This window comes from Pelophylax lessonae (genome assembly GCF_965119305.1).
Source record: "Pelophylax lessonae genome assembly, chromosome: 4".
Classification (NCBI taxonomy): Eukaryota; Metazoa; Chordata; class Amphibia; order Anura; family Ranidae; genus Pelophylax; species Pelophylax lessonae.
In genome coordinates, this window is record NC_138771.1 from 665,555,369 (window position 1) to 665,572,117 (window position 16,749).

The 16,749-nt window shown below is 44.3% G+C and overlaps 1 protein-coding gene across 1 annotated transcript in view; it reads right to left on the reverse strand.

Annotated features, from left to right (window-relative positions):
• LOC309554788 (protein mono-ADP-ribosyltransferase PARP14-like) overlaps positions 1–16,749 on the reverse strand; it is a gene marked incomplete at both ends in the record, with an annotated part of 78,409 nt that overhangs the window by 26,653 nt on the left and 35,007 nt on the right. Inside the window, 6 exons of the mRNA XM_082256489.1 lie at positions 5,157–5,296; positions 7,715–8,473; positions 10,518–10,724; positions 11,745–11,924; positions 12,119–12,181; positions 14,297–14,446. Coding sequence (XP_082112615.1) covers positions 5,157–5,296; positions 7,715–8,473; positions 10,518–10,724; positions 11,745–11,924; positions 12,119–12,181; positions 14,297–14,446 — 1,499 coding nt within the window. The remainder of the gene's footprint in view (positions 1–5,156; positions 5,297–7,714; positions 8,474–10,517; positions 10,725–11,744; positions 11,925–12,118; positions 12,182–14,296; positions 14,447–16,749) is intronic.

Here is a 16,749-nt window from a genome sequence, read left to right on the forward strand (position 1 = left end):
CAGACAAAATGGGACAGGAAATGCCTCTTTACAAAGATTAAGCCTTTTCTTTTTACGGCTCAGCAGGTTATCTTTGGAGGTGACTTCAACACCATTACTAGGCCTAAAGACAGGAGAGGTTTCAGAGATAAGCTGGGCTATGACAGCCTTTTCCTGAATGCAATGGTTAGGGAAGCAGGTCTGGTAGATGCGCACATTAATCGCTGCCCAGACAGCACGGGGTTCACTTTTCAGCGAGGTAATAGTCAGAGTAGGATAGATAGGTTTTTTTTAAAGGAGGACTCTACTTTTTCGGCACCTGTGTGTCGGGCAGTGGAGTTTTCCGATCACTGTATTCTTTCTGTGACTCTGAATGCCTCAGGCGTGCCACCTAATGGGAGGGGTATCTGGAGATTGAATTCGGCCCTCCTGGATGACGAGGAAGTAAGACAATCCTTTGAGGAATTTTTTCAGGCACAGGTAACTATCCTAGACTTTTGCAACAGTAAGTCAGAATGGTGGGAGCTTATAAAACAGCGGAATGTTAGGCTTTTCAAGGCCATAGGGAGAAAGAGACAGCAAGATAAGTATATCACCTACCAGCGTTTGCGGAGGAAACTTGACCGCCTTGTTTCAAATGGAGGAGATTCTGGGGCGATCTCTGAGGTGAAGCTCCTCCTGAGGAGACATCAATATGACCGACACGCCTCTTTGGTTCAGGAAAGGGACTATGGGAAATACCATTCGCCTGACCCTTACCAGAATTGTAAACAGAGCGTAGCAGTTAAGACGGTCAATGGCCTGAAGGACAGTACGGGCTCTCTGACGAAGTCTAGGTCAGGATTCCTGGAGGTCGTCAGGTCATACTATGCTGATCTCCTGGGAGGAAAGAACCTTGATCGGGCAGGGATGTTGAGTTTTTTGGACTCTACACCAGGTCTGGAAAATATTGTTCCTTTGATGAATTTGACAGAGGAAATCACCGCAGATGAGGTGATCCAGGCTATTGATAAACTAGCCATCAGGAAAACGCCAGGGCCAGATGGTTTGACAGCCGAATTTTATAAATGTTTTAAGACAATCCTGGCTTCACACCTTGCGGAGGTTTTTAATGGCTGTTTGCATGAGGGTTCTCTCCCTCCTTCCATGAGGCAATCTGCAGTGGTTCTTCTGTCAAAGGGCAAAGATCCTTCGATGATTGAGAATTGGCGCCCCATTAGCCTTCTTAATGTCGATAGAAAGATACTGGCAAAGATTTTTTTCTGGCGATTATCATCAGTGGCAGGCGATTTGTTATCCCATCACCAGCACTGCTCGGTCCAGGGTAGAAGCACTTTCTCAGCTGTGTTAGCTGTCCGGGAGGCCTTGGAGCGTTGTAGGGCTGCTGGTTGGGGTAAATATCTGCTGACATTGGATCAGGCTAAGGCCTTTGATAGGGTTAATCATGAGTACCTATGGCTCCTTCTTGGCAAGTATGGCCTGGAGGGGGGTTTCATTGATTGGCTCAAGATTTTGTACAAAGGGGCTGAAAGCTTTCCTCTGGTTAATGGTTGGGTTGGGCAGCCCTTTGTGGTTGGCTCAGGTGTGCGTCAGGGGTGTCCTTTGAGTCCTCTGCTATATGCGTTTGCAATCGACCCCTTCATTAGAAGGCTAGAGAGTGGACCATTGTGTGGGGTACCTTTGGGCATCGCTGGTGAGCCTCCTTTGAAGGTTGTGGCTTATGCTGATGACGTTTCTGTTTTTGTCTCTGGGACTGGGGAAGAGCAGGAGGTGGTCTCAGTGACAAGGCAGTATGCAGAAGCATCAGGTTCAAAGGTCAACCAGGACAAGTGTGAAGCTTTCTGGATGGGCGTGGAAGGTGAGAGCTTTGTTCTCCCGGATGACTTCCCGGAGCCCCAACAAAAAATTAGAGTTCTAGGCATTGAATTTGGCCCAGGTAACTATGGTCATGCAAATTGGGTGAGCAGGCTGGAGAATGCCAATGCCAAGGTGGCGAGCTGGAAAAGTTGGCGGTTTTCCTTAAGGTAAAAGGTTGATCTGATCAAAGGTTACCTGATTCCAATTTTTCTGTATGTCAGTTTTGTCTGCGTTTTGCCAGTGTCTCTCTATACCAGGATCTATAGTTGTTTCTTCCAGCTGTTATGGGGGAACAGAATAAATCTTGTCAAAAGGAGTGTGACTTATCTTCCTAGGAGGGAGGGAGGTCTAGGAATGATCAACCCAGTAGTCTTTTTCTCCCTGATGTTTGTAAAGTACAACCTGGGTAACATGTTGGCAGAGAGACCGCCTGGGTGGGTGGGTATTTTCCAGTCCTGGTTTAGGCCCTTTCTGCGAAACTGGGAAAATGGTGGGCCAGTGAAAAGCCTGAGAGTCAAGCATGATAAGCTCCCGACTTATGTTGCCCCGTGTTTGAAAATACTTCGGCAGTGGCAAGTAACGGCAGGGGAGGTCAGATCTCTTCCAAGGAAACTTCTTGAGAAGAGGATCATGAGCTCTGTTTTTTGCGAACCACTGACCTTAAGGGATTGCCCAAGCCTGGTTTTGAGGGAGGGCTTGCGTTTAATTAATTTGGAGAGAATCCCAATGAATTTTAGGGATCAGGCTTGGCTCGCTTTCCATGGTAAACTATATGTGAAGGGCAACCTGAAGTTTCTTTCTGAGTGATCGGGGCTGCCCGATAGTAGAGTGTGGAGGAGCGGTGGAGTCCATGGATCATTTTCTGCTTCAGTGCCCTTTTAATATAGAGGTGTACAAGAGGGTAGGGAGGGCTCTGAGTGTATCCTTCCTCCTCCATATGAGTTATGCAGAGTGTGTGTATGGGGCATTCCAGACTCACCGGGATTATGATTTGGAAACACTTTTTTTAGTTAGTCTAGTAGTCCGTTATTTCACGTGGAGTGCACGGTGCCAGGTATCCTTACGGAGTAAAATCCTCCCTGTCGAGGTGGTGGTGCAGAACATTCTGGGTGAGGTTGGGAAGATTCAGGGTCTTGAGAAAGACAGGTGGCAGCAGGAGGCCTGGATAAAGGCGTGGCGGAATATCAGGACTCTGTAGCTGCTGCCTGTTGATCTCGGGGTGTGCGGCTTTTCTTTCTGTCCTTGCTTCACTCCCCTAGATTTTCAGATAAAATATATTTTTGATAAAAGGCTCCATGCATGGTGACGGTGATGTTCCTTAGTTTGGCTCTCTCGTAGGGTTTATGCTGTGCGCAATTTGGTTTATATATTATGTTCTTGTTTGGTTTTTGGTAACTCAGCACAGGGATGGTGGGAACCCCTTATAATGGGCACAGCTGGTGTACAGACCTGGGAACTCAGCAAAGGGATGGTGGGAACCCCTCATAATGGGCACAGCAGGTGTACAGACCCAGGAACTCAGCACAGGAATGGTGGGATCCCCTCATAATGGGCACAGCAGGTGTGCAGACCCAGGAACTCAGCACAGGAATTGTGGGATCCCCTCATAATGGGCACAGCAGGTGTGCAGACCCAGGAACTCAGCACAGGAATGGTGGGATCCCTTCATAATGGACACAGCAGTTGTAAATACCCAGGAATTCAGCACAGGGATATTTGGAACCCCTCATAATGGACACAGCAGGTGTACAGACCTGTGAACTCAGCACAGGGATGGTGGGAACTCCTCATAATGGGCACGGCAGGTGTGCAGAAACTTAGTGCACTTGTCCTCAACACCATTCCTTACGCCTGTCCTTAACACCATACATATACAGTCTCTGATACCATTCCTTACACTTGTTTTCAACACCATACTTTACACTTCTCCTAAACAAAATGCTTTATACTCCTCAGCCCCATACCTTACACTACCTCCCAATACCATTCCTTACACTTGTCTTCAACACTATTCTTTATGTTTGTCTTCAACACCAAGCCCCAACATAATTTGCTGGTCATTGCCTGAGATGTCCAGATCTGAATTAAAGCGGAGTTCCGGGCACAAAAACGATATTTTTTTTTTGTGCCCCTCCGCTAGTTCGACATTACCTGAAAAGGAATTGGATAGTTATTTTTTTTTTTTTGTTTACTCACCTTTTAATTGAAGATCGTAAATACTCACCTCAGAGTACTTCCTCCCTCGGAGCCGCGGCTCACCCCGTCACTTCCTGTCTCGCTATGATTCCTGGGAGCTGAACGTCATCGCTCCCAGGAATCAATGCGACGGCACCGGCCCCGCTCGTCACTTCCGGGCGACGCCGCATTCCCCTGCTAAACAGCTTCTGGGCATGCCCAGAAGCTGTTTAGGAATGCGGCGCCGCACCGGAAGTGACGAGAGGGGCCGGTGCAGGCGCATTATGGGACAAGAAGACGCGGAAGAAGACACAGAAGAGGACCGCGCCGGCTTCAGCTGCCCACAAGAGAGATGGAAACGCTGTGGAAGAAATTTATAAGTAAGTATTTCTTCTTGCAGGTAAGTGCGAACCGGGACAGATCAGAGGCTATCCATTGTGGAATGTGCTAGCCCTGACTGTCCCGGGGGTATGTTTGTTAAAAAATGACTTCTGTGCCCGGAACTCTGCTTTAAAGACCAAGCTAGAATCCTCCACACCTATAATCACCTGACATTTCTAGATATAAAATGGGAAATATGACTGATATAGCAGATAGGTGTAACGTTAAAAAACCATACCCCGTGAAGAAACCATACCCTTGTCACTTCCGGTCTGAAACAGCTGAGCAGCGCAGTAGTGCGCATGCTCAGAGCCCCGGATACGTGATTGAAGAAGAGAGAATTTGAGAAGTGCGCATGCTCGGTGGGCATGAAATTATCACGGCACTGTCTCTAATATAATACTTGCAGCGGGTACATTAAAACACTTCGGGTGCAACATAAATCATGTCCTCTCCTATCGCTGTAACTTCCCTCATCTCCGGTAATAAATATAAAAGCGGCGGCGGGTGTATAAGATGTAAATGTGACGGCGATCGCGGCTCCGTGATCCGCTTTTATATTTATTACCGGAGATGAGGGATGTTACAGCGATAGGAGAGGACATGATTTATGTTGCACCCGAAGTGTTTTAATGTACCCGCCGCAAGTTTAACTACCGTGAGAAATCCATACCCTCCGTAGCGGAACCGGAAGTGACGAGGGTATGGTTTTCTCATGGGTATGGTTTTTTCACGGAACATAGGCAATTTATAGGGGAAGTTACCTTCAGGATTTTAGTATTGCAGCTTTTCTTGAACTTCTGCTCAACCTCTGAGTATTCAGAACTTCCAGGTGGGATATCCACTTCTATCACAAGAGAATTATCCATTTGTTTCCAGTGCAGTGGTACCCGGAGATAATCCTCTTCTGAAAAACACAATTTTAATGAGAACCCCCGGGAAAATCCCAGAGAAATGAATGTTGATGCCCAATCTAAATTGAACAACTGAACAATTTTCCTAAAGGTCCATCCCATTCTAAGGTCTCTGCGCTTTTTGGAATCAAAAGGGAACAAAATATAAGCCGGAATTACAGATTTTACCCAATCTCGCCTATTTTCACATTTTTAAGTCCCACCTAACAACTAAGTGTCTTCTCTTACCCTTAAAATTTAAAATAGGTTAAAATGGTTGCAAACCCTCGCATATACCCAGTGAAGTTATTGGCCTCAGGGTATACACAGAGATGTCACAAATCCTCCTACAGCCGTCTTTCCCCTACAGCCATTCAAAGTGCAGATTTTACACAGGATCTCTCAGCTCTGAAAAGCAGGGGGTGGAGAGCTGAAGTTACATCAGTGAGGAGAGCTGTAAGAGCTGATTGGAGGGAAGGGACACACAGTGGCGTACCTAGAGCATTTGGCACAAGGGCGGATCCTATATCTGGCACCCCCCCCCCCTCCAAACTTTAAAATGTAAAAACACCCACCAAAATTTGTAATGTTTTTAAGAATATTTATTGCACAAATTTCACAGCCCCCCATCAGAGTGCCCCTTGCAGTCTGCCCCCTCCCGTCCCTCTAATCACAGTGCCCCCTTTTACACTCTCTGCCTCCACTGCACAGTCCTATCTTCAGCATAAACAGATAGCTAATACTATTAGCAATGTGATTAAGTTTGAGTAAAAGATTGGAGACATGCTACAGAAGATGGTCAGAGACTGCGGACATGATACAAGAGATGGTCAGAGACTGCAAACATGATACAAGAGATCGTCAGAGACGTTGGATATGATAAAAGAGATGGTCAGAGACTGCAGACATGATACAAGAGATGGTCAGAGACTGCAGACATGATACAAGAGATGGTCCGAGACTGCGGACATGATACAAGAGATGGTCAGAGACTGCAGACATGATACAAGAGATGGCCAGAGACTGCAGACATGATACAAGAGATGGTCAGAGACTGCAGACATGATACAAGAGATGGTCAGAGACTGCGGACATGATACAAGAGATGGTCAGAGACTGCAGACATGATACAAGAGATGGTCAGAGACTGCAGACATGATGCAAGAGATGGTCAGAGACTGCGGACATGATACAGGAGATGGTCAGAGACTGTGGACATGATACAAGATCTGGTCAGAGACTGTGGACAAGATACAAGAGATGGTCAGAGACTGCAGACTATGGGGGCCGGAGAGCACAGGGGAAGCAGAGAGCACTGGAGGAGCTAAAGGGCGGGGGGGGGGGGCTGGAGAGCATTTTGGGGGAATTGTAGGGAGTTGGAGAGCATGGGGGTGGGGAGCACTGGGGGGGCAGGGGAAACTAGGGGGACAGAGAGCACGGAGTGGAGGGGGGAAGAGAGCATGGAGTGGAGGGGGCAGAGAGCACAGGGGTAGCCAAGGACCGCTGGGGAGCCAGAGAGCACTGGGGGGAGGGACTGGAGATCGCTGAGGGGGGGGGGCAGGGAGCTGGAGAGCACTGAGAGGGCTGGAGAGGGGGATGAAGAGCACTGGGGGGCTGAAGAGAGGGGACTGAAGAGCACTGGGGGGGGGCTGGAGAGGGAGGGGGGCTGAAGAGCACTGGGAGGGCTGGAGAGAGGGGGGGCTGAAGAGCACTGGGAGGGCTGGAGAGGGGGGCAGCTGAAGAGCACTGGGGGGTGCTGGACAGCACTGGGGGGCCAGCAAAAGAAAAAAGAAGTTGGATAGGAGGAGCTGTGGGGCGGCTGCATAGAGAGGAATTGATCTTTCCATATTCCTCCTGCAGCCGCCAAATGCCTGATTCTCCTCTCCCTCCTGTGCAGGAGGAATATGGAAAGATCAATTCCTCCATATGCAGCCGCCCCACAGCTCCTCCTATCCAGTCACACACATGAGGCTGCTCAATCCTCTGGCACTACCTTCTTCCCGCCCCCGCCAGCTGCGCAGCACAGACCAAGGACGGAGGGAGCAGCTGCCTTCGCAGTACTGGCTTGACACCCCCCCAGTGCGCGGCACCCGGGGCGCACCCCCCGTTGGTACGCCACTGAGGACACACACTCCCACACTCACACAGCACACAGGAACAGAGCTGAGGCTATTAATCAGCTGGAGCTATCACCCCTGTCACCAATTTTCTCTTGGTGTCAGGAAAACTCATCAAAAGTGACTCATGCAGATAGCAGAGGAAGAAAGCAATGGACAGAAATGACTTAGTGCTCTGGATTGAGACAAGTACACACTATAGAAAGATATCCTTTGTTCATATTTTTATGTCTGAGGTTTACAACCACTTTAAGGACTTTCTTAGAGGATTACAGGGTATTGTTACAATATAGCAAGAATATGTAATATTACCATTTTTGATGACACGTTGGATCCGGATTTGGTTTCCCTGCCCGTCTGTGGCAGTTTCCTTATCTAAACTGACTATGATTGGGTTTCCTTGGCTCTGGATGGTGATTTGGGGTTGGTTTCCATTTTTTGCCTCCTCCAGCTCCAGGTTTGCCATCTTATTGAAGGGAACCATATTGTCTCCATGTTCGTATCTCCATTCCACCACCTTACTGAGGAGCTCAGCTGCCTGCTCTTTGGTTTTTTTTTCTTTCTCAGCTGCCTGCTCTCTGATTTCTCTTTCTTTCTCCGCGGCCCGCTGTCTGATTTCAATTTCCTTCTCAGCTGCCCGCTGTCTGATTTCTTTTTCTTTCTCAGCTGCCCGCTCTCTGATTTTATTTTCTTTGATGCGGTTTAGAATAATTTCAATTTCCCCAGACACAGACATGACATCTTGGGCGAGGCCCACAATCCGGATGGAGGGGTCGGGTGGTTTGTAAGTGACTGAGACCTGGAACTTTTTTTGGAGGTCGGATATTTTCTGAATCTCAGTTTCTTCTATTTCAGTGACACATTCTTCAGTGATCACCTTCTCTGTCTGGGCAGATTGTATATACTCTTGTAGCCATGTCTTGGTTTTGTTCAGATTCTCCTTTTCATCGGCACACAGGCTGAACATCACAGGCTCAATGCCATTTACCATATGAAAGGAGCCCAACTTCGGAACTGCCTTCTTTATTTCTTGTTCCACTGGCTTCTCTACTTCCATTCCACTTTCTACAACTAGAAGGGTAGGAATCTTCAAGTCATTATTGGGTCTAAAAAATAAATATCTATATAGTAAAAGACTAATTTGTAAATGCAGTTGAGACGAAATTTGGGCAACCGTTACACAACAAAATGAAAACTCCATATTAACCACTTCATGCCCACGCTATAGCTGAAAAATTGTTACAGCCCGGGCCTAAAATGCCGGGAGGATGTACCTGGACGTCCTCCCATTCTCATCCTTTCAGCCTGCCTCAGGGCGGCACGCTTTGTGATCACCGAGTCCTCGGGACTGGGCTGATAACAGATGGGAGTAAAGGGCCGATCCTGAACCTTTATCACGTGATCAGCTGTCAGCAAATGACAGCTGATCACGTGACGTAAACAGAAACCAGTCATCAGTCCCACACTGTCCCCACCAGTGTTGCTAACCAGTTCCCAACAGTGCCACCTATCAGTGGTCCCTATCGGTGCCACCAGCCGGTCTTCATCAGTTCCACCTATCAGTGCCCATCAGTACCATCTCTCAGTGCCCTTCAGTGCCGCCTATCAGTGACCATCAGTGCCACCTATCAGTGCAGACTCATTAGTGCCTCCTGATCAGTGCCCACCAGTGCAGCCTCCTCAGTGCCCATCAGTGCCACCTTATCAGTGCCCATCAGTGCAGCCTATCAGTGTCCATAAGTGCAGCCTATCAGTGTCCATATGTGCAGCCTATCAGTGCCTTTCAGTGCACCCACATCAGTGCACATCAATGAAGGAGAAAGATGACTTGTTTGGAAAATTTTATAACAAACTATGAAAACATTTTGTTTTTTTTAATTTCCCGTCTTTTTTTTTTTAGCAAAAAATAAAAACCCAGTGGTGAAGAAAGCTCTATTTGTATGAAAAAAAAAGATAAAAAGGGTATATGTGCCCAGTGAGCAAGTGGTTAAGTTGTGTTTTTGATTAAAGGTTCAATGACTGTAGAGCAGTGGTCCCCAACCCTGGCCCTCAAGGCCTACTAACAGGCCAGGTTTGCAAGATAACTGATATACATCCCAGGTGATATCATTTGCTGCTCAGGGATTGCAGTACTCTAGTCTGCATCTCTCCAAGGTAATACTTAAAATCTGGCCTGCTAGTGGGCCCTGAGGACCGGAATTGAGGACCACTGCTGTAGAGGACATCCTTTGCAGGTCCAAGACAGATACTTCATACAAGACACATCATCTTCTCTGCCTATTTTAGTCTGGTAGAAGAATATACAATGCAGACCTATAAACACCAAATGGCCAACAGTTTAAGGAGGACCTGGACATCACATCTATATGAGCTTGTTGGAAATGTATTTCAAGAACCATGGCCATCAATGTTGAGTTGTTTCCCCCCTTTGCTGCTATAACAGCAAGACTGCCCACAAGATTTTGCAGGGTGTCTGTGGCAATTTGTGCAGATTTGTGAGGTCAGGTACTGATGTTGGTTGAAAAGACCTGCCTCACAATCGGAGCTCCAATTCATCCCAACGTGCTCATTAGGGATGAGGTCAGGGCTCTGTAAAGGAAACTCAGGTTCCTCCACACCAAACTGGTCAAACCATGTCTTTATGGAGCTAGCTTTGTAGTCAGGAGGCACAGTCATGGTGGAACAGAAAAGGGTCTTCAAGAAACCGCTACCACTGGGCTGGAAGAACACAATTGTCTACGATGTCTTTACCATTCACTGGAGACTGCTGAACTCACATATCTTTGGCCACATACGACCACAAAGATGGTAATTTTTGTCACAGAGACCTTCCAGACACATTTTAGAGCTGTGCAATTATTGAGCTCTTTTCATCGGCTGTGTACATGGAGAAGATGAAGAGTGTGGCCTTTATATGTCAGATACATATCAAGCACCAATTTATATTGGGTGCCTGTGGTTTATTATACTGTTTGTGTTTGTAAATACTAAAAGTGATATTTTTTCCCCTGTCTGTCAAGTTCTTCTGATACTTCAGGGAAAATTTCTGTCTTGTGTTCAGTTTAGAGGCTATTCCTGTAGCGCATTGTGGGTGTATTGACTTAACTCAACTCACCAGTCTGCCCAGGGTAGACGGGTTCGGGTTGGGGCGGAGTGGCCTCATCTCTCTTCTTCATACTCTCATAGAAATCCTTCAGCATAGTTTGCTGGAATAGAACCACTTTCACGGTTTTAAGAGAGCTGACCAGCCTAGACTTGGTGAAATCCACCACAGCATCAAGGACTGAATCAGCTACTGCCGACGGCTTTATTCGCCCTGCACCTGCATTGAAAAAACATTCAAGTACATTTAGTAAATAGAACAGTCTTGCTTTGCTACAGAGCAGTACAAGTCGAGAATATCATTATATTACTGGTCAATATATTACAATTGGTCACTTTACAAGGCTCCAAGCCCATTCCAAATGCCCCCTCTCTCTTTAAATAAATCCTTTGCACTATGCTTTAATGATAGAAGAACTATTCCTGTTCTGTTCCCATGGGACAGAGTGCATTTAGTAATTTGTCCCATGGTGCTAAGTGCTTCCTAAGCCTAGTTATGAAGTTGGCTGGGTGTCCCCCTTCTCCCTTTATAATACAACTAGGGAGGAGATGGCTACTTCAGATACCTGTCTCAGCTCCAAGCACTTTCCCAAAACAAGTGTCTGATTTTCCTCAGAAAAATAGGATGTCCTACACTAATCAAGAAGCCACAATCATGACAGAAAATGGACACATGGTTTGGTTCAAGATTGGCTACATACACTTACAATACTTATGCATACAACCTGCATGCTAACAATATAAGTAGAAAGGCAGAGCTAGAGGAAGATGATGAAAGGTCTCAAGATTGGTGAAAGAAAATTCAACAATCTTTGATTTCTGATGACACAATGCTCATAGCTGAAGATGTTGAGGACATCAAGGGCTTCAAAGAGAAAACCAACAAATGAAAATTGAGGACTTCATCAAGAAAACTGAGGTTATGGCATTTGGAAAGACATCTAACTTTAGAATGGATGGTAAGGACGCATAAGTAGAAGACAGCTTCTGTGTCCATGGATCAACTATATACAATGAAGGATCCAGCAGTCAAGAAATTTGACACAGAATGGAACTTGGAAGGGCAAGAGTAAAAGACCTAGAAACGATCTTCAAAAGTACTGATGTTTCTATAAGTTCAAAGATCAGAACTGTCCAGGCTTTGGTATTTTCTGTCACTTTCTATGGACGCCAAAGCTGGACAATGAATATCATACTAGATTCTGAGGAGCAAGTCAGAGAAAAATATGATTTTGTTTACCGGTTCCTAAAGCGGGGAAAGCCACTGAGGTGGCCTGATACTTCTCACACTCCTGCAGGGCATCCAGGACAAGTCCCTTGATGGTTGCTGGGTCGTTTGCGCCAGCCACATGGAGAATCCATTTACAATGTCTGAGGTTTCCAGCCTCAGTGATGATATGTCCCTTGTTAGGCTGGACACCTGGAAGAAAGGGAAAGATGTATGGTTACTTGGCACCAGATGTGCTACCATCTGTTCTGTAACCCAACCTCACCTTATAGCCATGTACCGTACACACAAGTCTTTTGTGGTATATTGGTGCATTATCTACTCGTTTGAAAACATTTTTGGCATTTGAAAAAAAAAAAAACAATGATGGCAAAAGTAAAATTTACCAAGTTTTCTGGCAGATTCTTCAACCTCTGTTCCAGCAGCTTCAAGAATGGCCTTTGAAAGACCTAGGAATAGAAATATTTGAAGCAGTTACACTCTGCAGCAGGCCACATATACTATCTTCAATACTGCATTTCAAAAGCTAGCAGACTGTCAGAATTATTGGGGGAGATTAAATAAAAGAAAAATTGAATTTTGGCATAGTCATATATAGAAATTCTTTATAGAATGTTTAAGCAGTGACATCCATATTGTTAGGTTACTGAAAGGTCAAACCTCCTTTTAGGAAAAAAGTGTCTATTCAGGAGATGTTTAAAAGGTTTACACAGACATGCTGTTAAATAAATAGATAGCCTGTTGACTTTCTTTAGATAAAATCTAGCTGACGCTATACCAAGGTAATCTTATCTGTGTGTGGGACCATAAAACACTGGTCAAGTATTCTGTGTTTAAACTCATTTAAAAATAAGATTTACAGATACATTATAATCTTATGTAAAAAAAAAAAATATTAACAATGAAGTATATATACATCAATAACATACCTAAATATGTAGGAAAATTTTCTATATTATATAGTTCTTTCATATACTTGCTAAAGAAAAGTTTTAACTGATATTGATGACTCATCACTGCATGTTAAGAAAGATTTCAGTAAACTTTCGTAATTGGTAAAATATCATAAAACTTTTCTGTCCTTGCCAAAGAATCTAGAAGGTCTGGAGTCGTAAGCTCTTTGTCAATATAAGGTTCAAAGTTTATTTGTAGGTAAATATCCTATATACTGAATCTAAAGAGCAATACAATACTGCCATCTTTGGTGACTGACTGCTACTAATTGAAGTCTTAGGTTGAAAAGTAATTTCCAATATATCTATATATATATATATATATATATATATATATATATATATATATATATATATATATACAGTATATTAATAATATGTTTTTGAATGGTGTTACCAGATTCAATCCTTACTTAGATACATGATGGATATATTAGATGGATATGTATATTATGAGAGTATGGATAAATTATTATGTTGTTTTTATGATATTTTTAAATGGAGAAATCATATAGTTTTAATATCCATATACTGGTTGACCAAGAGGTGTCACCAAATGACCTCACCAGTTAATGAATAAGATGTCCCAACCAATGGGGATAAAATTCATCCTTCTGGGTTTGACTTATGGTATTTTTACAGCCCTTTTGTTCAATACAATATAACAAGGGAACCCCAGATGTGATAGACACACATCACATTACACAACACTCATTACACTTACAACACACATGCTACTACAGCCATGCATATACTCATCTATACATACTCCATTTTGCTCCATCATGTATCTGAAACTTTGAAGGACGCCAAACGAAACTCCTCCCTAACTGGCCACCATTTTGGGAAGGCAGCCATCTTAAGGACTCTGGTAACGACCATTCTAAGCTAGCAGCCATTTTAAATATGGTAAATATACCTTGCTGTTATTTGATATTATTTACTATCATTTATTTCCTTCCTTACATGTTTTACATTTCATGCTAAAGGGTAACGAGATTACAGTCCCAGCCGTATTAACCATATGTAGATTTTTCTCTAAGAGCTGATTTTTGCTTTTTATATGTTTTTATAAATATCAGATTTAGCGCATTATTAGCGTATTAGTCTCCCGTTTTGCATGGCCTATTCTCGCTCCATCTGCAGTGGAGTGACTGTCGGCTGCGCAATTCGCAGACAATTGTGGTCTGATTATATAGAACCTTTAAATATGCTTTCTACTATACCTGGGGAAATAGTAACCTTGCTTTATTTTTACTTTCATTATTGATCTACAAATCACATTGCATTTATTGTTTGAAGTTTGTATTTTATGTAGAGTTATCTCTTTGTGTTACCTCAAGTCTGATCATTTATTGTGAATACATGTCTTGCGAATAAATATTCTTATATATTCCATACTGTAGACTGTTTTCACTAAGATTGGTATATGCTTTTAAAAAGAAATTAATCGATAAAAAGAATTTGCAACATATTGATTTGTGGAAATAAGTGGAGATTCTCCTACCTTACAGATCTTTGCTTATTGACATAAATAGACACTGTTATATTCAGAGCAGTATAAATATTCTGACAAGACATATTGACACCTCTTGGTTCTCATGGATTTACCTGCACATAGGGTAAAACTGCTGTTGGAAGAATTGATAACAATTTCTGCATCCTCTTTGGTTATATCTCCAGTCTTCACCTGATAATTGACAGATCCAACTTTCATTTCATGAACACCAGGTGATGGAGTTGTCACTGCCCCAAAGAAAGCTGCAAGACAGAAATATAAATGATGGTATTTAAATAAACTAAGCCCAGGAACAAAAATATAATATATTTCAGGTTACTAATCCTTAGATGTGGTGGCTGCATTTGTTTTCTTTTTTTAAGACTAAGAACATTTTCAGCGAGTACACAAATATACCTTTTGATCCTGTCAGAAATGTAGTGTTCTTGTTACATCTTGTGGACTGAACTGGAACCACAAACAACTGAGAGATGGTCCAGCTTAATCAGAAGTTTATTGGAGGCTGTGTGGTGTCACAGAGGTGCACAGGGTATGCTAAAAGTCACAAAAATACACAGTGTGTACTGGGGGTCACTTGGAGACAAAGAGACACATAGGGGTGCCCTTGGAGTCACTAGATGGCACAGGGTGCACTGAGCTACACTTGGAGACATGGGAGTGCAAGGATGCATTGGAGTTACTAGATGACATTTTGATTCACAGGGGGCAAACAGGGGTGCACTTAGAGTCACTAAATGACACAGAGCGCACTGGGGCTCATTTAGAAACATCTTTATTGAGGAAAATACAAAGTAAAAAGACCAGTCAACATAATTGCTATCAGACCGAACAAGAAGACCTGTGAGACCTCTTACCTGTCTCCCCTGCTGCGGACTGGTAAGAGGAATCTTTAATTAATATCGCTGCAATGACCTGACAGATGAACCAGACCGTACACCTTGGGCCACGTGCTCACTGGACTTATGGAACTTGCTGGCTGGTGATCAGCCCGCAGTCTGTGTTCCTACTGCAAAGTGTAAGAGACATTGTTTACAAGCTGTGACTAACCCCAGGCTGTTATCTATAGTGAACTACCATCAAGGAATTACAAGGCAAGGTGTGAGCCGGGCCAGCTGTTTTATCTCTTGACATCCACTTTAATCAATGGACTCTCAGTTTACAACACCTTTTCAATACTGTTGGGTCCAGAGCATTGATATTGTGTTTGGATGTAACAGAGTTTTGACCTAAATATTTTTGGAGGTGTTTTTTTCATCCCAAATTATTCACAACTCATTCCTGAATCCTTTCAGGATGTCTCAACACTGTAGTCTGTTTCAATATGGATATAGCACAGTTACTCTTGGACACAAGGGATTCAAACTATCCCCATTGACATATTTTGTAGGAGTGACTCATTCCATATACAATCCATCCTTTCCACTGCCGTGATAGAAATTTCCTCTCATCTCAGAGTCAATAGTCCCCAGAAATCTGAATTCTGGCCAGAGGATCAATGTATTGAGATTATATGTGACTTTTTCTCATGTTGAATTATCTTACGCTTACAGCAATCTCAAGGAGAACCTGACTTATTGATCCCCTATTTCGGTGCAGTATATTATTGGTGGGCTGTCTCTGTGGGTTGGGGTGGCCTTGTGTGCAGGGTGGAGTGTTTTTGAGCCCATAGTGTTTTTATTGAGTATGGCCATGTGGATACTAGTGGTGGAGATCTCACAGGTCTTCTTGTTGGGTCTTATACTATTATTTTGACTGGTCTTTATACTTTGTGTTTTCCTCAATAAAGATTTTTTTACATTTTTCACAAACCAGTGTTGAGCTCTATCATTGCAACCTCTTTGTCCTTTTGTTTTTTTGTCATATTTGATTGGTTGCTGGGCTCCCCGGTCAAACACTGACCGTTTGGTATGAAATAGAACAGGTGATACCCCCGATTTTGAATAGTTTTGGGTGAGTGTTGGTACCCTGGGACACTACAAATTATGTTTGTTCATTTAGAAACATGTGAGGGCTTGGGTGCTTTGGAGTTACTAGATGGTACAGAATTCTCTGGGGTGCATTCAGGGACATGGAAATGTTCAGGGTTCACTGGAGTTGCTAGATGACACAGGATGCTCTCGAGTACACTTGGAGTCTCAGGGGGCACACAGGGGTGCACTTGGAGTCTCAGGGGGCACACAGGGGTGCACTCGGAGTCTCAGGGGGCACACAGGGGTGCACTCAGAGTCTCAAGGGGCACACAGGGGTGCACTTGGAGTCTCAAGGGGCACACAGGGGTGCACTCGGAGTCTCAGGGGACACACAGGGGTGAACTTGGAGTCTCAGGGGGCACACAGGAGTGCACTCGGAGTTTCAGGGGGCACACAGGGGTGCACTCGGAGTCTCAGGGGTGCACTTGGAGTCTCAGGGGGAACACAGGGGTGCACTCAGAGTTTCAGGGGGCACACAGGGGTGAACTTCGAGTCACTAGATAACACAGGGAGCACCAGGATGCAAATCATATATACAGTATGTGAGGGGGCGCTATTTTACAAATTCTAATCAT